Source organism: Schistocerca gregaria, chromosome 1, assembly GCF_023897955.1.
Source record: "Schistocerca gregaria isolate iqSchGreg1 chromosome 1, iqSchGreg1.2, whole genome shotgun sequence".
Taxonomy (NCBI): Eukaryota; Metazoa; Arthropoda; class Insecta; order Orthoptera; family Acrididae; genus Schistocerca; species Schistocerca gregaria.
In genome coordinates, this window is record NC_064920.1 from 1130831583 (window position 1) to 1130858983 (window position 27401).

The window sequence follows — 27401 nt, forward strand, 5'->3', positions numbered from 1 at the left end:
AACTTGTGGTGGGCAGTGATCGTAATGTTTGGGCGCATCCGTGTATATTTGGTGGGACTCGCGCTCGGGAAACCTCGGGTTACTTCAGTCAGTTGTACAGGTGATAACGTCAGTCTCGTGGATAGAGGAAACTTGTTGATTTTGGTGATTCTGCAATTTCGAAGAGCTTGTAATTCAGTACCACATCAATGCCGCCTAAATAAATTATGTTTCTACAGGTTATCTAACAAGGTTTGCCATTAGAACAGCCGTCATATATGATTACATGTAACTCCCGTAAATATTTGAGAGCACTATAAATTCTAGCACGATCGGATACGCCTCACCATTCTCTTCCAGAGAATATTAATGGTTTGAGCCACTCCGAAGAGAGAGAATTTAACAATCTAGAGTTGAATAAATCAGACTATGACGGAAGGAGAGAAAATTTTGGTGACTGGGAAGAAACCATGAGTGGGGTCCCAGAGGTTTCAGTTTTGGGGCTACTACTATTCTTTACGCGCCAACGGCCTTTCAACAGTGCTAGCACCGGTTCCTATCAGATCACCGGAGTTAAGCGCTATTGGGCTTGGCTAGCACATGGATAGCTGACCGTCCGAGTCTGCCAGGTGTTGGCAAGCGAGGTGCACTCAGTCCTTTTGAGACCAATTGAGAATCTACACTACTGGCCATTGAAATTGCTGCACCACGAAGATGACGTGCTACAGACGCGAAATTTAACCGACAGGAAGAAGAAGTTGTGGTATGCAAATGATTAGCTTTTCAGAGCATTCACACAAGGTTGGCGCCGGTGGCGACACCTACAACGTGCTGACATGAGGAAAGTTTCCAACCGATTTCTCAAACACAAACAGCAGTTCACCGGCGTTGCCTAGTGAAACGTTGTTGTGATGCCTCGTGTAAGGAGGAGAAATGCGTACCATCACGTTTCCGACTTTGATAAATGTCAGATTATAGCGTATCGCGATTGTGGTTAATCGTATCGCGACATTGCTGCTCGCGTTGGTCGAGAACCAATGACTGTCAGCAGAATATGGAATCCGGGGGTTCAGGAGGGTAATATGGAACGCCGTGCTGGATCCCAACGGCCTCGTATCACCAGCACTCGAGATGACAGGCATCTTATTCGCATGGCTGTAACGGATCCTGCAGCCACGTGTCGATCCCTGAGTCAACAGATGGGGGCGTTTGCAAGACAACAACCATCTGAACGAACAGTTCGTCGACGTTTGCAGCAGCATGGACTATCAGCTTCGAGACCGTGGCTGAGGTTACCCTTGACGCTGCATCACAGACAGGAGCGCCTGCGATGATGTACCCGACGACGAACCTGGGTGCAAAACGTCATTTTTTCGGATGAATCCTGGTTCTGTTTACAGAATCACGATGGTCGCATCCGTGTTTGGCGACATCACGGTGAACGCACATTGGAAGCGCGTATTCGTCACCCAGCGTGATGGTATGGGGAGCCATAGGTTACACGTCTCGGTCACATCTAGTTCGCGTTGACGGCACTTTGAACAGTGGACGTTACATTTCAGCAGGATAATGCACGACCGCATGTTGCAGGTCCTGTACGTGCCTTTCTGGATACAGAAAATGTTCGACTGCTGCCCTGGCCAGCACATTCTACAGATCTCTCACCAATTGAAAACGTCTGGTCAATGGTGGCTGAGCAACTGGCTTGTCACAATACGCCAGTCACTACTCTTTATGAACTGTGGTATCGTGTTAAAGCTGCAGGGACAGCTGTACCTGTACACATCATCCAAGCTCGGTTTGACTCAATGCCCAGGCGTATCAAGGCCGTTATTACGGCCAGAGGTGGTTGTTCTGGATACTGATTTCTCAGGATCTATGCACCCAGATTGCGTGAAAATGTAATCACATGTCATTTCTAGTATAACATATTTGTCCAATGTATGCCCGTTTATCATCTGCATTTAGTCTTGGTGTAGCAATTGTAATGGCCAGTAGTGTACTTAAAAAGCGGCTCCAACAACGAAAGCTGACAACGGCCAGGGGAGCGGTGTGCTGACCAAATACTCCTCCATATCCGTATCGAATGACACCTATCGGCTGAGTATAACACGGCGGTCGGTCGGCACGGTTTACCCTTCTAACGCCTGTTCGGTCGAAGAGAGCAGCTACTTTTTATCTACTGAAAATGACCTCTACTGGTTACACAAACGTTAAGTGCAGTTGGCATTTTTTACATGGTACTGTGTCATTGGCACACATGTTGTCCTTAATAGTGTTAAAGAGAGTTAAAAAGTTAAAAAATTCAGAGGATTATGAATTGTTAACATTAGTGAAAAGTAACAAGCAGTAAAAATCATTTCATAAGTTTACAATACTGTAGCTGACGTCAATTCTATAAAACATGGATAAATTTTAGTCAAATTTAAATTGAGAACCATCACATGATTCGAAACAACAACCTGGATTTATTTCTGTACAACACAGAACAAAAACAGTATACATGGTACATGGACTGAGAGTGAGTGACTAAGGTAGAACGTTGCCAAATTACTATTGAGCTCAAACAGTTATGCTCAGCAACTTACCGTCCACGTAATTGTTAGTTTCGGATACAAACAGATTTACGTCTTAACGTATTTCTCATATATATGCTCAATAATATCTCGTGGCATACTTTTCTGTGCTAGCCACCTATTTGAAAGAAAGAATGGATTGTATAAAAGCGAGCATTATATAGAGTTCATCTGCATATTCGCATTATGCACCGTCGATCCAAAATATTCCGAGACGGATTTTGTTGGTGGTGTACATGGGACATCAGTGCAGTAATTACGGTGGGTGCTTAAACTAGCAGCTCTAAACAACAGCTGTGCATTCAACCAGTCATTTGTGAGCTGGCAGTGGTAAGCTGTGGGGTGTGGCTGCAGGGTGTCAACGTTGATGTGTTACAAATCCCACTCAGCTGCACCTCCAAATAAAAAAAAATAATATAAAATTTAAGTGAAAATCCAGAAAGAACATTAGACATCTACATTTTTAGCCTAGGATATTATGAAGTACTTTTCAAAAGAAAGTTATGTTTTTTTAAATTCAGTCTGTGGAAAAAAAAGTAGAGCCACTGACGTATTTGGAGTGAAAGTAATGTATGAAGGCATTCTATATTTATAGATCAAACTGAAACATTTTTTATCGTTAAAACTTAAAAGTATTCCGATGTAAAAAATAAAATACCGTAAAGGATGTGAAACTGATCCTCCAGTATAACGAAAAGTGTCGTCGCTAATGAGCTCGCGTTCTCTTGGGTCTTGGAGAAACTTCAAGCGGGAAAGTTGTAAAGAAAACTAGTCAATTAGTTTTGCTGACATCTGAGACATCATTATGGCCTCGTGTCACCTATGCACGCAATTTATTTGCGAGAGACTTGGTGTGCGTCAGTCTGTTAGTGCCTGTAAGCCTTCGCCAGGATTTTAGTTGCGACGGCTCACCTTAACAGGACCAAGAGTATCTCCTACCTTCCGAAAATATATTTGCAGCTCTTACTGATCCTTCGTCGTTGCCCACATTACCTAAAACACTAATACGTGGTTGTTGTTGTTGTTGTTGTGATCTTCAGTCCACAGACTGGTTTGATGCAGCTCTGCAAGTTACTGTATCCTGTGCAGTCTTCTTCATCTCCCAGTACCTACTGCAACCTACATCCTTCTGAATCTGCTTAGTGTACTCATCTCTTGGTCTCCCTCTACGATTTTTACCCTCCACACTGCCCTCCAATACTAAATTGGTGATCCCTTGATGCCTCAGAACATGTCCTAACAACCGATCCCTTCTTCTGGTCAAATTGTGCCACAAACTTCTCTTCTCCCCAATTCTGTTCAGTACCTCCACATTAGTAATGTGATCTACCCATCTAATCTTCAGCAACCTTCTGTAGCACCACATTTCGAAAGCGCCTATTCTCTTCTTGTCCAAACTATTTATCGTCCACGTTTCACTTCCATACATGGCTACACTTCATACACATGCTTTCAGAAACGACTCCCTGACACATATCTATACTCGATGTTAACAAATTTCTCTTCTTCAGAAACACTTTACTTGCCATTGTCAGTCTACATTTTATATCTTCTCTAGTTTGACCATAATCATTTATTTTGCTCCCCAAATAGCAAAACTCATATACCACTTTAAGTGTCTCATTTCCTAATTTAATTCGCTTAGCATCAGCCGATTTAATTCGACTACATTCCATTATCCTCGTTTTGCTTTTGTTGATGTACATCTTATATCTTCCTTTCAAGACACTGTCCATTCCGTTCAACTGCTCTTCCAGGTCCTTTGCACTCTCTGACAGAATTACAATGTCATCGGCAAACCTCAAAGTTTTTATTTCTTCTCCATGGATTTTATTTCCTACTCCGAATTTTTCTTTTGTTTCCTTTACTGCTTGCTCAATATACAGATTGAATAACATCGGGGAGAGGCTACAACCCTCTCTCACTTCCTTCCCAAACACTGCTTCCCTTTCATTCCCCTCGACTCTTGTAACTGCCATCTGGTTTCGGTACAAATTGTAAACAGCCTTTAGCTCTCTGAATTTGAACCCTGCCACCTTTAGAATTTGGAAGAGTATTCCAGTCAATATTGTCAAAAGCTTTCTCTAAGTCTACAAATGATAGAAACATAGATTTGCCTTTCCTTAATCTATTTTCTAAAGGTCGTAGGGTCAGTATTGCCTCACGTGTTCCAACATTTCTACGGAATCTAAATTGATCTTTCCCGAGGTCGGCTTCTACTAGTTTTTCCATTCGTCTGTAAAGAATCCGTGTTAATATTTTGCTGCCGTGATTTATTAAACCGATAGTTCGGTAGTTTTCACATCTGTCAACACCTGCTTTTTTGGAATTGGAATTATTATATTCTTCTTGAAGTCTGAAGGTATTTCGCCTGTCTCAAACCTCTTGCTCACCAGATGGTGGAGTTTTGTCAGGACTGGCTCCTCCAAGGCCGTCAGTAGTTCTAATGGAATGTTATCTATTCCCAGGGCCTTGTTTCGACTTAGGTTTTTCAGTGCTCTGTAAACTCTTCACACAGTATCGTATCTCCCATTCGTCCTCTTCCATTTCCATTATATTGTCCTCAAGTACATCGCCCTTGTTTAGACCCTCTATATACTCCTTCCACCTTTCTGCTTAGAACTGGGTTTCCATCAGAGCTCTTGATGTTCATACATGTGGTTCTCTTATCTCCAAAGGTCTCTTTAATTTTTTTGCAGGCAAAATCTACCTTACTCCTAGTCACATATGCCTCTACATCCTTACATTTGTCCTCTAGCCATCCCTGCTTAGCCATTCTGCACATCCCGTCGATCTCATTTTCAGGCGTTTGTATTCCTTTTTGCCTGCTTCATATACTGCATTTTTATATTTTCTCCTATCATCAATTAAATTCATGATTTCTTCTGTTACCCAAGAATTTCTACTAGCCCTCGTTTTTTTTACCGACTCGATCCTCTGTTGCCTGCACTATTTCATCTCACAAAGCTACCCATTCTACTTCTACTGCATTTCTTTAAGCCATTCTTGTCAATCTTTCCCTAATGGTCTCCCTGAAACTCTCTACAACCTCTGGTTCTTTCACTTTACCTAGGTCCAATCTCCTTAAATTTCCACCTTTTGCAATTTCTAAAATTTTAATCTACAGTTCATAAACAATAGATTGTGGTCAGAGTCCACATCTGCCCCTGGAAATGACTTACAATTTAAAACCTGGTTCCTAAAACTCTGTCTTACCATTATATAATCTATATAAAACCTTCCAGTATCTTCAGGCCACTTCCACGTATACAACCTTGTTTCATGATTCTTGAACCAAGTGTTAGCAATGATTCTAACAGGCGGATTCCTCTTTCATTCCTTACACCCATTCAATATTCAGCTACTAATTTTTCTTCTCTTCCTTATCGAATTCGTCACCCGTGAGTATTAAACTTTCGTCTCCCTTCACTGTCTGAATGATTTATTTTATCTCATCATAGATTTCATCAATTTCTTCGTCATCTGCGGAGCTAGTGGGCGTATAAATTTGTACTACTGTGGTAGGCGTGGACTTTTTGTCTATCATGGCTACAATAATGCGTTCACTATGCTCTTTTGCAGCAGCTTACCCGCACTCCTATTTCTTTATTCATTATTAAACCTACTCCTGCATTACTTCTATTTGATTTTGTATTTATAACCCTGTATTCACCTGACTAGAAGTCTTGTTCCTCCTGCCACTGAACTTCACGAATTCCCACTACATCTAACTTTAACCTAGGCATTTCCCTTTTTAAATTTTCTAACCTACCTGCCTGATTAAGGGATCTGACATTCCATGCTCCGATACGTAGAACGCCAGTTTTCTTTCTCTTGTTAACGACGCCCTCCTGAGTAGTCCCCGCCCGGAGATCCGAATGGGGGACTATTTTACCTCCGGAATATTTTACCCAAGAGGACGTCATCACCATTTAACCGTACAGTAAAGCTGCATGCCTCAGAAAAAATTACGGCTGTACTTTCCCCTTGCTTTAAGCCGTTCGCAGTACCAGCACAGCTAGGCCGTTTTGGTTAATGTTGCAAGGCCAGATCAGTCAATCATCCAGACTGTTGCCCTTGCAACTACTGAAAAGGCTGCTGCCCCTCTTCAGGAACCACTCGTTTGTCTGACCTCGCAACAGATACCCCTCCGTTGTGATCGCACCCACGATACGATTATCTCCATCGCTGAGGCATGGAAGCCTCTCCACCAACGGCAAGGTCCATGGTTCACGGGAAGGGGGGGGGGGGGGGGTGAAACGCTAATATACGCTGTACTGAAGTCCCAGTAGGTTCTTTCATGCCAATATATCCGTTGGAGTTGAACAAAATACATTTTTGCTTGTGGTTTTTTGAAACCCAAGACTACTGTCCTCAGCACGCAGTGGTGCATTTTACACGAAACTTCGTTCTCGCTGCTGCAGTGTGTCTCCGTTTCTTTAAAATTTATTGTCCATCATTAGACTTTCTGAATTAAAAATAAAAAGAGCGGTGAAAACAAAGAACGGACATATCTGAGCCAGAAAAATTATTTTTTTCATAGCAATCAATCTGTATTTTTCAAGTCCTCGGACACTCTCCTATATCGTGGTATCGAAGTACAAAATCATAGCGATTGACGCTGGCTGACAGCAGGGCGCAAGTTTGACCTTGAGGTAGCTAGTTTCGTAACGGCTACTGTATTTAATTTCAATTGCACGAGTAGGACTAAACACGAATGTGCCCATTAATGGTTCCACTAGTCATGTATACATAACCTGCAAACTGTCTCGTTCTACGGAAGTTCGATAAAAGTATAGTTCAAATGATCGATGGAACATGTAACTGATTAATTAACTGACTCATGTGTTCAAGACATCCTCTAGAATGTTTTGAAGAAGAAAAATTGTACACAATGTTTGTCCCGTACAACTTGACTTCAGAACAAAAAAAAGACGCTTGGACACCATCCACGAATTGATAGAAACACAACATGCGGGCAACTCTTTTCGAAATCATAGCGGGTGATGAGGCTTGTCTTACAATACGAACCTACTGCGAAACGATAAAGTGCAGAGAGTCACATGGAAGGTCAACACTTTTACCACATAACCGACATTCAAGCCAATACGACACGCGAATTAAACAACATTCCAAAAAATAACATTTACGACAGTTTTACATTGTTGTGTGAACTTTCTGTGCCTTCTACTCATGTGGTGGGAGACTATGAGGAACACATGAGCATTAAAACCACCATCATAATTTTTCTCTGTTTTTTATTAATCCAGTCTAGAGAGAATTCAGTAAAATAAAATATGCATCTGTAAGACACACAATTAATACAGGTGAAACTTGGACGAAGACAAAACTGTATGAAGACGTTCTCACGAAGACAATATTACACAAAACTTTTGGTATAATGATAGACTCTTTCAGTGGAGACCGCTGAATAAAAAAAAGGTTTAGAAATACAGGACCTATTTAAAGATCCTGACTTGAAAGGAAAAAATAATTGATATAAGGTGTAAGTGGATTGGTTATATAAAGAGATGCGGTAGAATTTCAGAATCTGAAAGAAGGGCGTCAGCGTAAGTTAGAATTATATTTTTACTTTATGGAAAGATTTCTAAACTTTTTGCGAAGTTGTAGATACCATTGTAAAAATATACAAGTTTGAGAAAATACCGCTCCGTCAGTAGCGAAGAACTCACACACCTTGAGATTGATTTATAACTATACTGATAATAATTATAGTTATATATCGAACAGGCGTTTCCCATACAGTCTAATAACCCTTGACAAAGTCGTGTTGATAAATCTTTGTAAAGTAAATATCAGTTCTGTGATACTGTTTGTAGAACGCGCAATGTAAGGTGAGGAAAAGTACGGCCTGACAATTCCTTTAAAACTGTACACTATACTGCTCGACGTAACCCCACAGGACAGCAGGAAAGTATTTGTTGCCCCTATTAGCCGAGCAGTCTATGGGACTTGACAGCACAGATTCTGGAATTCTCATAGCTTACCTGATCCATGTTGCCATTGTTAACAAGATGGGACACAGCGTAAGTCGTCTTGAAAGCTGAAAGCATCTGTTGCTTACTGGCCCTGCTTTTATCGTAATGACCCTCACAAAGTCTCATCATGAGCGCAACTTTGAAGCCATCTGTAGGCAAAGGTGTTGTATGAAGGCAGACTCTTCTCTTGTCAGGCACCTTCACATCGATCGACAGAGGCTTCTGCCATTGGGGCCTGTCGAATAGATTAAATTATTCATTATTAAATAATTATAATTCATTTAACTATTTCACGAGACTACATTCCAGCAATGCGGATCATGAATTCATGACGTTCCCACTACTTTAACAAAGATTAGTAGATGATTTTCACATTACTGCCAAAGTACTTGTATGATACGTGCAATTAAAACATGTATTTATAAGAATTCTATTATAAATTAATATTTCTTTTAAAAAATGTTCACTAGCTTGCCGCAACTTGTGCAACGTGGCTGCTGAAAAAAAATCTGTGTAAATGCGTAGCAGCAATGACCATTATACTATGAATTATCTTATTTATTTCATGCCGGGTTTGTGTATGAGACATCGGTTGGAAACTTTCCTCATGTCAGCACGTTGTAGGCGTCTCTACCGGCGTCAACCTTGTGTCAATGCTCTGAAAAGCTTATCATTTGCATATCACAGCATCTTCTTCGTGTCGGTTAAATTTCGCGTCTGTAGCACGTCATCAGCGTGGTGTAGCAATTTTAATGGCCAGTAGTGTATTTCCAACAGGGCAATCATCTTAAAGAAAAGGACTTAAATTGTCAAAATGTGGATCATATGCAACACGCCTCAACGCCTCATTATCCCATCGCAGTCTCCGGGCCTCAATCCATCGCCAAAACATCTGGAATGAACTGAAAAGAGACCACACAAAAGACATATTGAGCAGTCTGACACATTTGCGTGCATTAATAGAAGAAGCATGAGTGAATGTCGGTTCGGATACAACGAAAAAGGTTGTTTACTTCCTGCAACAAAGACTGAAGACTGTAATCAAAATGGTTCAAATGGCTCTGAGCATTATGGGACTTCAAATCTGAGGTCATCAGTCCCCTACACTTACAACTACTTAAACTTCACTAACCTAAACACGTCACACATATCCATGCCCGAGGCACGATTCGAACCTACGACCGTAGCAGCAGCGCGGTTCTGGACTGAAGCGCCTAGAACAGCTCGGCCACAGCGGCCGACGGGCTGTAATCCAGAGAAATGGACGCATTACCAAATACTGAGTGCTGAGTGTCTGAATACTTTTGCCCAATGTGTATTTCGATTTTCTTTTTTCTTGTTTTTTTCTTTCCTTCTTTTTTACTTAATGCGTGTTTTGTTACTTGTTGCTTTGCATATATTCAGACATATGTATTACATATTTGTAAAGAATAAAATATACATTTTGAATCAAAAACACATTTAAGGTTTACATCTCTGATTACTCCCAGTGTCTGAATATTTTTGTCCGCCTGTGTACGCGTCCTCTGTACTTTGTTCCGGTGTATGCGAAGACGTTCTGCAGGTTGCGCTGCAAATGGCGTGTAGTCACAGGGGCTGAGCTGTCAACCAACCCGACGGCACTGTGTTGCAGTGCGGCGTCGGCGCCTGACGTCGTTTGCAACACGCCAGTTAAAATATTTGGGCTCCATCTTGCCTCTGGAGAAGATACAACGGCTTTATGACACTCTTTCAACCTAATCAGTGCGTGCCTCCAGGCCAGCGTGGTTCCAACGTCATACCACTTAGTTGTTTGTAAATTTGAATCGATATTATAATCCCTGAAATACGAGTAAAATCACTTATAGGCTCCACCCGTGAAGTTTCAATATGTTTCCTCCTTCATGCTGGGTGTTTCAATTTTTTTTTTAACAGCTAGTGTATCAGAACCAGTTCTTTTTCGCAAAATTGTGATTACTCATTTACACTGCATTTTCAAACTTTTTATGTTTTCTCACAGTTTCTTCATCTTCACTGTCGCTCTTCAACATCCACCGGTTGACCATCATACTTTCATTCCATCTTTCCCGATCCTCTTTTACATCTCCACTTTCAGTGACGAAGTCAATATGTGAGTGCAGGAAGCTGACTTTTACACTCATTTTGCAACCCAACATCATATTTTTCATCGCAGTTTTGACAGTGTTCATAAAATGTGTTTTTTTAATAAAAGAAAGAAACAGGCCTTGAAGGCCCAACGCTACCGATCGGCCACCGTGTCAACTTTAGCTTGTTGCCAGTCGGTGTGGCCGAGCGGTTCTAGGCGCTTCAGTCCAAAACCTTGCTGTTGCTACAGTCGCAGGTTCGAATCCTGCCTCGGGCATCGATGTGTGTGATGTCCTTAGGTTAGTTAGGTCTAAGTAGTTCTAAGTCTATTTGACTGATGTCCTCGGATTTTAAGTCCCATAGTGCTTGGAGCCATTTGAACCATTTTTACCGTGTTGGTATCACCAGACGCAGATACGTAGGGGCCTGCCGCCAGCACAGAAAATGGCATTAAGATACCACTGCAAGTGAGAAAACTCTTATCTAGCATTGTTCCGTCAGAGTTCCCATAAAAACAACGAGCCGTGATTTGAAGTCATCCCTGATGGCTCTTCACATGACACCAGGAGTAACACGACCCTACCTCTTCCAAATATTTGGAAGAATGGAACCTTTCCTTAGGTTGCCACCATACTCGCTGTCGATAGTCATCCATGGTACTGCAGAACCGCAATTCATTGTTGAGCACCACGTGACGCCATTCACCCGCAACTCATGCTTCCCGGTCATGGCACGACTGCAAATGTACCCTTTGTACCGTGCTGTCTATGTCAGCCTACGCATGGGGTAGTGAATTACATGTGTGGCTGCTGCTAGTCTCCGATCAATGGTGTGGAAAGATACAGAATGTTGCACGTAGTCTGTTACTTGTTCTCGAATGGCAGGCGCAGAAATGAAGGAGTTACTATGTGCTTGGCGCACGGTACAGCGATCTTCGCTCGTGGTGCTCAGACGCGGTCGACTGGATCCTTGAAGACGAGTATGTCCGCTCTCACGTTGCCACGCAGTCCAATGTCGGGCCTCCGTCACTTTAGAATGCCCCACAAATCTGGATATTGCACGATTCGACCAGCTGACCCAATATATAGCCACAGTGGAGCCTCTTACAGGCTCTATCAGGCGCTGATAACGTTGAGTCACATGTGTACACAGCGTCCCCACGTCCTCCACGGTGATCATCCAGCTATCTTGAGGACAGTAGTGATAGTAACCTCGGACTTTTTGCAGATGATACAATTATCTACAACGAAATAGAGTCTGAACGAAGCCGTACAAAAAAACCAGTCATACCTTGATAAGATTTCAAATTGGCGCGATGATTGGCAGCTGGCTTTAAATGAGAAAAAAATAATATCGCTCACTTCATTAAAGAAAACATCGTATGAATATAATGTTGGTGAGTCACAGGTATAATCTGCAAACTCATACATAGACACACGTCAATAGCCGGCCGCGGTGGTCTCGCGGTTAAGGCGCTCAGTCCGGAACCGCGTGACTGCTACTGTCGCAGGTTCGAATCCTGCCTCGGGCATGGATGTGTGTGATGTCCTTAGGTTAGTTAGGTTTAAGTAGTTCTAAGTTCTAGGGTCTGATGACCATAGATGTTAAGTCCCATAGTGCTCAGAGCCATTTGAACCATTTGAACACACGTCAATAAAAGTTTTGCGTCACCCCAGTTCCCAGAACTCCTGAAGATGCAAGTTGACTGTGAATATTGCATCACAGACACAGTCCCTTTGACTGTTCAGAGATGTCACTAAACCCTCCCAAAGACGTAAACAACCATGCATGAACAGCGTCTATTAGACGGAGGGATTCCATCAGCCGACCAGTTCCAGTCATTCCAGCAGTAAGGAGGTACACGGCTCGTGTTGTCTGCCAGGAAGGGCTCTCAATAAGGGAAGTGTCCAGGCGTCTCGGAGTGAACAAAAGCGATGTTGCTCGGACATGGAGGAGATACAGAGAGATAGGAAATGTCGATGACATGCCTCGCTCAGGCCGTCCAAGGGCTACTATTGCAATAGATGACAACTGCCTACAGATTATGGCTTGGAGGAACCCTGACAGCAACGCCGCCGTGTTGAATAGTGTTATTTGTGCTGCCACAGGACGTCGTGTTACGACTCAGACTGTGAGCAATAGGCTACATGATGCGCAACTTCACTCCCGACGTCCATGGCGAGGTCCATATTTGCAACCAAGACACCGTGAAGCGTGGTACAAATGGGCCCAACAACATGTCGAATGGACCGCTCAGGATTGGCTCACGTTTTCTTCACCGATGAGTCGGATATGCCTTCAACCAGTCAATCGTCGGAGACGTGTTTGGAGGCAACCTAGTCAGGCTGAACGCCTTAGGCACACTGTCCAGCGAGTACAGCAAGGTGGAGGTTCCCTGCTGTTTTGCGGTGGCATTATTTGGGCCGACGTACGCCGCTGGTAGTCATGTAAGGCTCCGTAACGGCAGTACGATACGTGAATGCCATCCTCCTACCGATAGTGCAACCATATCGGCAGCATATTGGCGAGGCATTCGTCCTCATGGACGACAATTCGCACCCCCACCGTGCCCACCTTGTGAATGACTCCTTCAGGTTAACGACATTGCTCGACTAAAGTGGCCAGCATGTTCTCCAGAGACGAACCCTACTGAATATGCCTGTGATAGATTGAAGAGGGCTGTTTATGGACGACGTGATCTGAAGGATCTACGCCGTTTCGCCGTTGAGGAGTAGGACAATCTGGACTAAAACTGCCTTGATGAACTTGTGGATAGTATGCCACGACGAATACAGGCATGAATCAATGCAAGAGGACGTGCTGCTGTGTATTAGAGGTACCGGTGTGTACAGCAGTCTGGACCACCACCTCCGAAGGACTCGCTGTATGTGGTACAACACGCAATGTGTGGTTTTCATGAGCAATAAAAAGTGCGGAAATGATGTTTATGTTGATCTCTATTCCAGTTTTCTGTACAGGTTCAGGAACTCTCGGAACCGAGGTTATGTAAAACTTTTTTTTGATGTGTGTACTTGGGTATAACTCTTACTAGGGGCATGAAGTGGGACGATCACATAAGCTCAGTCCTGGGTAAAACAGGTTATTCGTAGAATACCAGGGAAATTCAGTCAGTCTAGGAAGGAGATTAAAAATCACTCGTACGACCCATTCAACAGTAATACTCAAGTGTGTGTAAAGGACCCATACAAAATAGGACTGGCATGGTATATTGAGCGTATGCAGAGAAAGGCAAAACGAACGGTCACAGGCCTGAATGACCGGCTGGGGAGTGTAACTGAGATGCTGAAAGAACTGAACTGGCGCACTCTTGAAGAAAGACGGAACTATCCAGAGACATTCCATTAACAAAGTTTCAAGAATCAGCTTTAAATGATGACTCTAAGAATTTACAACAAACCTCTACGTATCGTTCTCTTAGAGGTCGTGAGGATAAGATCAGATTAAGTACAGCACTTACAAAGCGTTTGAACAATCACTTTTTCCGCGCTCCATACGTGAATGGTTAGGGAGTAAGGCCTAATAACCGGTACAGTGGGACGAACCCACTGCTGAGCGCTTCACAGTCGCTGGCAGAATGTAGATGTAGATGTAGACAAACTTATCTCAGTAAACCTGTTTTCGAGAAATCTTCCGTTACCATTTCACAAACTTGCAAAGTGCCGCAATGTTCACAGCACAGTAGTGTGTAACAGACTGCAAAGATAGAGATGCTACATCAGAGTTAAGGAACTCTGACGATTAAGTTTAATACTGGCGAAAGTTGCATTCAGAACGGATGTTCTTGACGAGCTGATGAGAAGTGAAGTAACAGGAAAAGTATCGTATAAACATATCAAAATGTGGTGTAGAAAAATATCCGCTACCAGTCACAATAAAAGGTTATTTATTTGTCACACGACCGGTCCCGGGCTTGTGCCAGTCGTCAGGTGTTTATACATTCATGCGCATGTTTGTACTTTTGGAGATCAATACAGGTGAAGCACCATTATTACAGTTATGCCGTTGTGACAGTTTTGCCACTTAGTTACACACTTATGGTAATTTTCATGTCCATATTTCAATTTTACCAAGTATAGCTTCATATTACGCTATTATGATGTGCACTCGTGAAATACACTATGTTTACATACAATGAAGCTATACTTGGTAAAATTGAAATATGGACGTGAAAATGACCATAAGTGTGTAACTAAGTGGCGAAACTATCACCACAGCATAACTGTAATAATGGTGCTTCATCTTTATTGATCTCCAAAAGTACAAACATGTACATGAATGTATAAACACCTGAAGATGGGCACAAGCCCGAAATCGTGTGACAAGTAAATAACCTTTTATTGTGACTGGTAGCGGATATCTTTTCTGCACCCCATAAAGGAACATCACGGAGTTCGACAGCATCCACTAAGGATAAAATTCATATCAAAATGTAGACATTTATTTGCTAGAGAAATTATGTGGATAAAAAACACAAAATAATATTTAGAAAGCCACTGAAGAAGGTTTAATCGGCAATTTGAGGTTGACCGTGATAACGATCCACGTATGGGTGAAAGCATTTTGCTAGTTCTGTTTTAATTTTAAATTGTGTATTATTTTCTAAAGGTACGTAGTTGAAACATTCTATGGTAAGCCATGGTTACGCAAATCTGGAAGTATAACTTTAATACAGAAATGAACACTGACACGACTCTTACCTGTAACGCTGGAGATCTCCGATACTGAGGTGTCCACCAGCAGCTTTTATGTCCTTTGACAGGTGGTGATCCAGCACATCTGATGAGAGTGCCTGCGGACCTAACTGAGAAGCCAGTTTTAATGTCCTTGCGAGATACACGTTCCGTATAGTATCACCTTCCCGTGCTACCTTCCCTGTCGACTGATTTTTGTAAATGTCACTGAAACACAACATGGGACACTGTTATTTCAGAATACTTAGTAAAAGTAGAATGGGGAAAAATAGTACGTAAGATCACAGCGGTTAGAAATTTTGGAATTACAGACCATCAGATAGATTGATGAGCAAAAATATTTCGACCACTGTCCATCGCAGACTGAATGATGCCTAGTGGAATTACGGGCATCTGGCTGGTAAAGTAGACAGAACGGAGACGAACTTTATGGGCTACAAATGGGGAAATCCACTGCGAAAAGAACCTTTGAGAGAAGAGGTATTGTTATGGACTGGCGCTTGGGAACACATGTGGACACAAAGACACCCATTGGTTACGATTGCGATGGACACGCAGTCATTGAGCTTGGACCATGGATCAGTGGACGAGTCGCCTATCCGGATGAATTAAGTTGTTTGTTGTACCAGATCGATGGTGGTGTCCTTCTAGACTATCATCCAGGCTGCTCTGCACATGAAACGCACCATGGACGCAGTGCGGTCGGGCAGTATTCATCTGGTCTTCCATGGGGCCTATGGCAGTAATAGATGGCACGATGACATGTGTGGCCTGCATGAACATTATTACGGAATACTTGCATCCCTTCATGCTTGATGTCTCCGTGGGCAATGGCAGCATCTTCCAGTGTGGTAACTGTACATGTCACAAAACCAGGACCATGTTACAGTGGTCTGACGATGGCAATAATGAACTTACATTGATGTCTTGGCCACCAAATGGAGCTGTTCTGAACCCTATGCAACACCTCTGGGATGCTATTGGACGCTCACCAACCACCAGCCCGTAATTCACTGGAACTGCGTGGCATTAGGCCTTAGGAACCTGGTGCCATATGCCTCCAGACAACTAATAACTTATCGCATGCTTGTCACGCAGAATCGCTGCTCCACTGTGTCCCAAAAGAGGACAAACACAATATTTAGCAGATGGTCGAGCTGTGTTGGCTCTTATCAAGATTGCGTATGGCTACACTATTTGACCGTTACCAAGCAATGGCTTCACACATGACGGCACCTGTTCAATCAACAAGAACTCAGCTTGGTGAGCTCATTTCAAAACATCACATGTTTCTGTGCACTTGTACCTCAGCGCTGACTTATCTGTCTAATTCCATGTACTGGTCCTTACCTCCCCCCAATGACTTGCAGTCGGTTTTGTTACTTCGTGTTCGTTATTCATTCCGACTGACTGGAAAAGAGTGTTTCATGTTAAAATGACTTCCAACCAGAATTTGTTGTAATGATCGCAGGTCGGAATTAAATGTTTTTATTATAAAATTTTAAATTGTTCGTTTATTAGTTTGAGTACTGGGGTGAAAGAAGAGAAGAGAGCTGAGTCGCAGAGCTGGATGATCTTGTTCAGTGATTTTCATTATGCGAAGTGTTTGTAATTTGTCTTAGTTGATACTGTACATTTGATTAGTTCTGTCATATGTCACAACGAAGCGTCTTAAATGACTTGTTGGAGACACATGTCATTCGATTCTACAAAGGGTCACTGTGGAGATGCGCATGCGTACAGACCTACACCAATGAGCCATATTTTCACTTGAGAGCGCAATGTGTGCTGAAGTGAAACTTCCTGACAGATTAAAACTGCTCGCCGGACCGCGACTCGAATTCGGGACCTTTTTCCTTTTAAGGGCAAGTGCTCTACTAGCTGTGATACCCAAACACGACTTACAGCCCTTCCTCACAGCTTGACTTCCACCGGTACCTGATCTCTAAGTGCTGTGAGGAAGGTACGTGAGTCGTGCTTGGATAGCTCAGTTAGTAGAGTCCTTGACTGCGAAAGGAAAAGGTACCGAGTTTAAGGCTCGATCCAGCACACAGATTTAATCTGTCACGAATTTTCGTTATGACACCTACTTAGAAACGTTTTGCTCCACCTTTGGAACGAAATGAAGCAGTAATTCTCCGTGGCATGGTTTGAAAATATCCCCGGCAGGTGTCCGGAGTTATGTGTCACCGAATGTCTTCAATCAGTCAAGGAATTCCCGTAAATTTTGGGCTGGTGGTTCGTGGGCGCAGAGCTGGTGCTCCATAGTGTCCCGATGTGTTGTATCGGTTCAAATAAGGCAAGATTCTGGCTTTGTTACACAGACAGTTATCCTCCTGGAAGATGCCGCCCCTGTCATGGAAGATATCAAGCATGAAAGGATTCGTGTGGCCCGCACATAGACCACAGCTGTGACGGTGCCTTCGATTACGACCAAAGTCTCCATGGAAGTCACGGTAATACTGCCCCACTGTCCTGTGTCATCGTCGGGGTGCGTATTTGTGCAGCTATTCCCTTGGATACCAGCGTACCTGGTGTACGAGGTGCATTCAAATTATAAGGCCTCCGATTTTTTTTCTTATTAACTACTCACCCGAAATCGATGAAACTGGCGTTACTTCTCGACGTAATCGCGCTGCAGACGTACACATTTTTCACAACGCTGACGCCATGAATCCATGGCAGCGGCGAGGGCTTCTTTAGGAGTCTGTTTTGACCACTGGGAAATCGCTGAGGCAATAGCAGCAAGGCTGGTGAATGTGCGGCCACGGAGAGTGTCTTTCATTGTTTCAAAAAGCCAAAAGTCACTAGGAGCCAGGTCAGGTGAGTAGGGAGCATGAGGAATCACTTCGAAGTTGTTATCACGAAGAAACTGTTGCGTAACGTTAGCTCGATGTGCGGGTGCGTTGTCTTGGTGAAACAGCACACGCACAGCCCTTCCCGGTTGTTTTTGTTGCGGTGCAGGAAGGAATTTGTTCTTCAAAACATTTTCGTAGGATGCACCTGTTACCGTAGAGCCCTTTGGAACGCAATGGGTAAGGATTACGCCCTCTCTGTCCCAGAACATGGACACCATCATTTTTTCAGCACTGGCGGTTACCCGAAATTTTTTTGGTGGCGGTGAATCTGTGTGCTTCCATTGAGCTGACTGGCACTTTGTTTCTGGATTGAAAAATGGCATCCACGTCTCATCCATTGTCACAACCGACGAAAAGAAAGTCCCATTCATGCTGTCGTTGCACGTCAACATTGCTTGGCAACATGCCACACGGGCAGTCAGTCATGTGGTCGTCCGTCAGCATTCGTGGGACCCACCTGGATGACACTTTTCCCATTTTCAGGTCGTCATGCAGGATTGTGTGCACAGAACCCACAGAAATGCCAACTCTGGAGCCCGTCTGTTCAACAGTCATTCGGCGATCCCCCAAAACAATTCTCTCCACTTTCTCGATCATGCCGTCAGACCGGCTTGTGCGAGCCCGAGGTTGTTTCGGTTTGTTGTCACACGATGTTCTGCCTTCATTAAACTGTCGCACCCACGAACGCACTTCCGACACATCCATAAATCCATCATCACATGTCTCCTTCAACTGTCGATGAATTTCAATTGCTTTCACACCACGCAAATTCAGAAAACGAATGATTGCACGCTGTTCAGGTAAGGAAAACGTCGCCATTTTAAGTATTTAAAACAGTACTCATTCTCGCCGCTGGCGGTAAAATTCCATCTGCCGTACGGTGCTCCCATCTCAGGGACGTATTGACAATGAACGCGGCCTCATTTTAAAACAACGCGCATGTTTCTATCTCTTTCCAGTCCGGAGAAAAAAAATCGGAGGCCTTAAAACTTGAATGCACCTCGTAAGAAGAAACGTGATTCATATGACTCAGCGAGGCACCCACTGATTCACGGTCCAGTCTCAATGATCCTGCACCCTGTGCAAATCTTAATTGACGTTGTCATTGAAATGTAGAGGTGGTCTGCTGCAAAGTCCCGTGTTCAGCAACATGTGCTGAACAATGTTCTGCGAAACGCTGGTGCAGGCACTGGCATTGTACTCTGTCGTCAGATCTACTATAGATGGCTATATACCCTCTCTTAGCCGCGCGGGATTAGCCGAGCGGTCTTAGGCGCTGCAGTCATGGGCTGTGCGGCTGGTCCCGGCGGAGGTTCGAGTCCTCCCTCAGGAATGGGTGTGTGTGTTTGTCCTTAGGATAAGTTAGGTTAAGTAGTGTGTAAGATTAGGGACTGATGACTTTAGGAGGTAAGTCCCATAAGATTTCACAAACATTTAAACATTTTACCCTGTCTTACAGAGCGGGCGAGCCTCCAACCTCCACGTTTAGTAACGAGGCATGACCGTCCATCACCTTGCCTTCTACTCGTGATTTCACCATCCCCCAAACACTCATGTGCGTGCTCTCGACAGTCCAACGCGAACACTCCATCAGCTTCGCTGTTCCGAGATGCTCGCTCCTAGGTGCGATCCATAACAATCTGCTGTCCGTCAAAGTCACTTACTACATTGCATTTCCATATCGTCGCTACAACTATTCCGCATTCATCTCTGCTTCGCTTACACACTTTCCATACAGCGTCACGTGCCCGCAACGTCATCAAGAGAGTCTGAATTTCGCGGTGGGCAGTGGCCATTATGTTTTCGATCATCAATGTATCTCGCTGACGTCAGTTTGTTGTAGATTTATACAATGTAGTTTGTGCTTGCATATAATGATCTCTTTGGAGATCGCTCTACATCTACATCTTGGTCTACATGGATACTGTGCAAATCACATTTAAGTGACTGGCAGAGGGTTCATCGAATCACCTTCACAGTTCTCTACTATTCCAATCTCGTATAGCGCGTGGAAAGAATGAATACCTACATCTTTCCGTACGAACTCTGATGTCCCTTATTTTATCGTGGTGATCGTTTCTCCCTATGTAGGTCGGTCTCAACAAAATATTTCGGCATTCGGAGGAGAAAGTTGGTGACTGGAATTTCGTGAAAAGATTCCGTCGCAACGAAAAACGCCTTTTTTTAATGATGTCCAGCCCAAATCCTGTACCATTTCTGTGACACTCTCTCCCATATTTAGAGGTAATATAAAACGTGCAGTCTTTCTTTGAACTTTGTCGATGTACTCAGTCAGTCCTATCTGGTAAGGATCCCACACCGCGCAACAGTATTCTAAAAGAGGACGGACAAGCGTAGTGCAGGCAGTCTAAGGTCTGTTACATTTTCTAAGTGTTCTGCCAATGAAACGCAGTCTTTGGTTAGGCTTCCCCACAACACTTTCTGTGTGTTCCTTCCAATTTAAATTGTTCGTAATTGTAATACCTAGTTATTTAGTTGAATTTACGGCTTTTAGATTAGACTGATTTATAGTGTAACCGAAGTTTAACGAGTTCCTTTTAGCACTCATGTGGATGATCTCACACTTTTCGTTATTTAGGGTCAACTGCCACTTTTCGCACCATTCAGGACGGCCGCTGTGGCCGAGCGCTTCTAGGCGCTTCAGTCTGGAATCCTGCCTCGGGCATGGATGTGTTTGATGTCCTGAGGTTAGTTAGGTTTAAGTAGTTCTAAGTCTAGAGGACTGATGACCTCAGACGTTCAGTCCCATAGTGCTCAGAGCCATTTGAGCACCATTCACATCTCTGCCTGCTTTTTTCCTTGACAGAAGTGAAGTCCAGGATGTGTGTGTGTGTGTGTGTGTGTGTGTGTGTGTGTGTGGTTTTCGCTAGTTACATATCTATGGCATATCGGAATCGGAACATTTATTCAGTTGTACTGAGAAAGTCCTGCTTGACATAACCAAATATATACTGATTAAATAATTCGGTCTACTGTACAGTGCCGTGTTGGATTAGCCGAGCGGTATGGGGCTCTGCAGTCATGGACTGTGCGGCTGGTCCCGGCGGAGGTTCGAGTCCTCCTTCGGGCATGGGTGTTTGTGTTTGTCCTTAGGATAACTTAGGTTAAGTAGTGTGTAAGCTTAGGGACTGATTATCTTAGCAGTTAAGTCCCATAAGATTTCACACACATTTGAACATTTTTTTTTTCTCTTGTACAGAGGTCAGATTAATTTCTTGGAGATATCCAGCATTTCGTCACCATTTTCTGAGGATATCTTAAAGTGGTACTGTAGGTTCTATGAAGGTCCGACTCGCAATCTAGCTCACTACAAGGAATAAGAGGTCCACCTAACGACTGTTTCCGAGCATACCTTGCAGGCAGGATGCAAAAGCGCAATTGCATGTAAACAGCCGACTAGTCTGGTACTCTTTGACTATTCGATCAATGATCAGTCACTGGGGTCAGTCACAGGCTACACAGTGATTTATCGGTAGAATTCCAAGGAAGCACAATTCACCCTCGAAGAAGGTCAAAGACAAAGCATCCGTTCCACCAATTTATTAATATTGTTCGTTGATCCAGAAACGTAGTTAGATTAACGGAATAAATACGGAAGATTCACAGAAAAACTGTGAGGTTTTCTGCCTCGTCACTAACGAATGTTTCACAGAAATACGCAGTGAACATACTTCGACGGAGACGCCGTAAGATGGTTATTATACATCGAATGTGTTTTCCGAGAGCACGCGTTCTAGTACGAGTCTTTGAAATTATCCCAGCCGTAGAGAATTAAAGGACCTTACAGAGCAGACCTAGTAGTCAGTTTCACTGTTGATGAAGACAGTACAACAGGCGTCGAAACACTGGTTTTTAACACACAACTGACGTGTCTATAACATAGAAAGTATTTTGTATAGCTTACCGTTAGTTAACAATTGGGCATTTGCGCTCAGACTTTGAAGTCTTTTGTTTCAGGCATGTCCTCTTTCGAATACAAGATATTTAATGAAAGATTCTTTTTTCCATTTGTGTCCATCCCGATGGATTCTCACGCTGAATTCTCGCTTTTGACATCATATTAGCTATAGTAAATAAAACACTCAAACAAACACTAACAAAGAGAGACAGAGAGAAAAGAGCTGTTACCTCAAATTTGGGTCTGCTAATATCATTCCTGAGTGCTTTGCTAAGTTTTTAGCAAGATCTGGACTAACTTTGAATCCATTTACAGACAGCTCAATTGCTGCATCAAACAACACTTTCCAGGGTAATTTACCATACTTTTGATGAACTTCCCACAGGCCGGGCAACGTACCAGGAACTGCAATAGATTCTGCACCTGTTGGTTGAATATGGGAACAGTGTTAAAATTGTGTCGCTCAACATAAATTACGAGATAATATTGACTATGTACCAAGCGCCGAATATTATTTCCTTCCATAAAACGAAGTACACATTAGCAAAGAAAACAAATGTACCTTTAATGTCATCAGCAAAGAAACAGTAACAGGCACCACAATTTACGAAGTTACTTTTCGCTTCGAGCAAAACACAACAAAGCCACATATCGCATATTAATCTCCAGAGTTAATGACACCCTGCTTAACATAAATAACAACCACAAGGAACTCATTACAATAAAACAAATAGCTGTAGTACCTGTACTAGACAGTCTTACAAAAAAAGTTAAAAATATATCTTGCAATGCATAACGAATTGCTACACAAAAACAATGAAATACATTACCTACATACCCATAGAAAGATCTCTTAGAAAATAAGTAACATTAGTGATAACATTATTGACTACACAAATCATCATACACTCATGTTCAGAAAAAAAAACGGACCACCATGAACGGCTACAAATAGGACGTTCGTATCCACAGGACATGTACATTAGTATGTTCTGCAGAAATGATTAGCATTTCGGTCACCTTGGTTCAGCATGTGTCCTATTGTCTGGTAGAGACTTGTTCTATGCGTGATCGCATCGACGCGTATTAGGCGCTAATTGCGTCCATGCTGCATTCACTTGGTTCCAAAGTTCATCTGTGGTGGTTGGCATTGGGTCACAGCGCTGCACCCGTCGTTTCAACATATTCCACACATTTTCAATTGCGACATGTCTGGTGATCTGACGGGTCAGGTCAAATAGCTGACATCCTGTGATACAAAGAAGGCAGGTGTTCGTGGAGCAACATATGGCCGTGCATTGTCTTGCTGAAAAATTGCGCCTGGGGTGTTGTGCAGAAAGGGTCGCTGGCCGTCATTCACGTAGGTCATACTGGTCACAGTGCCCTGGACACGCATCAACTATGATTTGTGGCTGTACGCAATAGCACTCCACGCAATACGTCCTTGAGTTAGCGCTGTATCAGAGAATGAAGGCTCTCACGACCGGATAACTTAGCTACTGGTAAACCTTTCGGGATGTGAGGTCGTGGTCCCAGAAACTCTTCAGTTACTGACGTTTCGGCCGGGACTGCGCTGGGCATCCTCAGAGGCGCTCCTGCGCTGAGTCTTGCCGACTGACCGGTCGAACGTCCGAGAGCGGCATAAATACTGTAGGAAATGGGGCGTGGTCAAAGCAATTGGTCGCTAATTTCTATACGGAGGAATTCGAACAATCGGCTCTGGACAAAGAAAATAAGAAACCATCTCGCTAGTACAGGTTTGTAGATGACACAGTTGTGGTTTGGTCCCATGGTAGAAGGAATTTGGGCAGGCCGTTGTGGCCGAACGGTTCTAGGCGCTTCAGTCTAGAACCGAGCGACCGCTACGGTCGCAGGTTCGAATCCTGCCTCGAGCATGGATGTGTGTGATGTCCTCAGGTTAGTTAGGTGTAAGTAGTTCTAAGCTCTAGGGGACTTATGACCTCAGATGTTAAGTCCCGCAGAGCTCATAACCATTTGATCCATTTTTTGAAACGCTTTTGGGCGAATTCTTTGATCATCTAAATAAAATTATCCCAAAAATCTAGTTCACCATGGAAATGGAAAATGATAACAGAACATCTTTCTTGGATGTTTTAGTTATGAGAGGGTCTGACGGAATTTTGGAACATGAAGTTTTTCGGTAAGTAACACATACATCTGGACAGATAATTGCATAAAAATTCCAATTACGATCCACAACAAAAGAGAGGTGTCATTAAACGGATATGCACTTTGGAACACCTGGACGCTGAAATAAAACATCTGAAGCAGGCCTTCGAGAAAAATGGCTACTCAGGGAAAGAGGTATAGAGATTTTCCAAAAATGGTTCAAATCGCTCTGAGCACTATGGGACTTAAATTCTGAGGTCATCAGTCCCCTAGAACTTAGAACTACTTAAACCTAACTAACCTAAGGACATCACACACATCCATGCCAGAGGCAGGATTCGAACCTGCGACGGTAGCGGTCGCGCGGTTCCCGACAGTAGCGCCTAAAACCGCTCGGCCACTCCGGCCAGCAGAATTTTGCAACCCAGGAACAGAAGCCGAAGACAAAGATAACCACAACGACGGTAAAATACAGTTTCTCCCCCTTTTATTAAAATAAAATATTTTACAGAAAAATGACATCAGATCGGTCTTTAGGTTAACAAAGAAAATAAGTCCAGTACTCCGTTCTGTGACGGATAAACTCTCTCCTCTGTCGACGTGTGGTGTATACAAAATTCCGTGTATGTGTGGTGAAATTTATATTGGAACTACCAAGAGGAGCGTAAATACACGGCTAAAAGAGCACAAAAGTCCTTGGTGACTAGGAAAAATAGGGAAATCAGATGTAGCACAGCGTGCTCTTCAGTCAGGAAACCACGAAACGAAGTTTTCTGAAACAGAAATTTTATCTACGACGTCAAATTATTATCCACGACTATGCAGAGAAGCCACTGAAATTTATAAGCATCAGGTTAATTTTATGGGGAACAGGTGGCAATGAAACTTAGCGACATCTGGACAGTATCTCTGCAGAATCGCTAGACATTTTTATCTTCGACAAGACGACAATCGACAGTTAAGTTTTATCTTTGACAAGGATTATCTCTGCTCATCACGTGTTACTTTGACCACGCCAGTTTCCAACAGTATTATGTCGCTCTCGGACGTCCGACGGGTCAGTGAGCAACTCAGTGGAGGAGCACCGCTGAGAGTGCCCAGCCCAGTACTGGCCCAAACGTCATGAACAGAAGAGTTTCTTGGAGCACGAACTCACATCCCGAAAGGCTTAGCGCTGTATGCCTCGTCGCGAATTCTAGCACTGTGGTGCCACTCCCACTGTCTGCAGGAAACCAAAATGCGACCATCACATTCAAATAAATACACTACTGGCCACTAAAATCGCTACACTACGAAGATGACGTGCTAAAGACGCGAAATTTTACCTACAGGAAGACGATGTTGAGATATGCTGACATGACGAAAGTTTCCAACCGATTTCTCATACACAAACAGCAGTTGACCGGCGTTGCCTTGTGAAACGTTGTTGTGATGCCTCGTGTAAGGAGGAGAAATGCGTACCATCACGTTTCCGTTGTGGTTTATCGTATCGCCACATTGCAGCTGGCGTTGGTCGAGATCCAATGACTGTGACAAGAACATGGAATCGGTGGGTTCAACAGGGTAATACGGAATACGGAACGCCGTGCTGGATCGCAACGACCTCGTATCACTAGCAGCCGAGAGGACAGGCATATTTTCGGCATGGCTGTAACGGATCGTGCAGCCACGTCTCGATCCCTGACTCAACAGATGGGGACGTTTGCAAGACAACAGCCACCTCCACGAACAGTTCGACGACGTTTGCAGCAACATGGACTGTCAGCTCGAAGACCATGGCTGCGGTTACCCTAAACGCTGCATCACATACAGGAGCGCCTGCGGTGGTGTACTCAACGACGAACCTGGGTGCACGAATGGCAGAGCGTCATTTTTTCGGATGAATCCAGGTTCTGTTTACAGCATCATGATGGTCGCATCCGTATTTGGCGACATAGCGGTGAACCACATTGGAAGTGTGTTTTCGTCATCGCCATACTGGCGTATCACCCGGTGTGATGGTATGGGGTGCCGTTGGTTACATGTCTCGGTCACCTCTTGTTCGCACTGACGGCACATTGAACAGTGGACGTTACGTTTCGGATGTGTTAAGACCCGTGGCTCTACCCTTTATTCGATACCTGAGAAAACCTAAATTTCAGCAGGATAATGCACTACCACATGTTGCAGGTCATGTACGTGCCTTTCTGGGTACAGAAAATGTCCGACTGCTGCCCTGGCCAGCACATTCTCCAGATATCTTACCAATTGAAAACGTCTGATCAATGGTAGTCGAGCAACTGGCTCGTTACAATACGCCAGTCACTTCTCTTGATGAACTGTGGTTTCGTGTTGAAGTTGCATGGGCAGCTGTACCTGTACATGCCATCCAAGCTCTGTTTGACTCAATGCCCACGCGTATCAAGGCCGTTATTATGGCCAGAGGTGGTTGTTCTGGGTACTGATTTCTCATCGTCTATGCACTCAGATTGCGTGAAAATGTAATCACATGTCAGTTCTAGTATAATATATTTGTCCAATGAATACCTGTTTATCATCTGCATTTCTTCTTGTTATAGCAATTGTAATGGCCAGTAGGGTATAATCGTTCAAGGTGTTCTTTTTATTCTGAACATGAGTTTAGTTTTCTTGGCAAACTGTACAACCCGTCAGGCACAATGCAAAAAGACACACACATATAATGCTTGTATAAGATAATTTACAATAAGGACATAGGACAAAAGAACGGTCAATCCTCCCGCAGGAGATATTAGGCTAGTACCGTGTAGCACCACCGCTAACCGTGAAACTGGCCTTAGTATGGTAAGGAAGAGAGTGCATAGGTTTGTTCAGGTATGCTGTACCCATCTGAAGCCGCTCATTAACGATTACGTCCCGTATAGTTGCCAAACTACAGGAATATTTATTGCATTTCTTCCCCATTTCAGTATGGGATTTAGAACGGATGATTTAGCGGGACCGTCAGGGTGCCGTAGAGTTCCTAAATTGATGAACCAGAAACTTACGCGTTCAGCACTGTCAAGACGGCTATTGTCATCCCGAAATACATCAATGTTTAAAGCATATGCATCACGAACGTATAGAGGAAAGGGTAACACTTGCTCACCCAGAACACTGAAATAAAAACCCTGGTTGATGTTCCC

General features: G+C 43.6%; 1 protein-coding gene across 1 annotated transcript in view; it reads right to left on the reverse strand.

Annotated features, from left to right (window-relative positions):
- LOC126284011 (glutathione hydrolase 1 proenzyme-like) overlaps positions 1-27401 on the reverse strand; it is a 197345-nt gene that overhangs the window by 29650 nt on the left and 140294 nt on the right. The window contains exons 5-7 of the mRNA XM_049982558.1: positions 22359-22551; positions 15358-15558; positions 8564-8789 (exon numbers count right to left, since the gene is read on the reverse strand). Coding sequence (XP_049838515.1) covers positions 8564-8789; positions 15358-15558; positions 22359-22551 — 620 coding nt within the window. The remainder of the gene's footprint in view (positions 1-8563; positions 8790-15357; positions 15559-22358; positions 22552-27401) is intronic.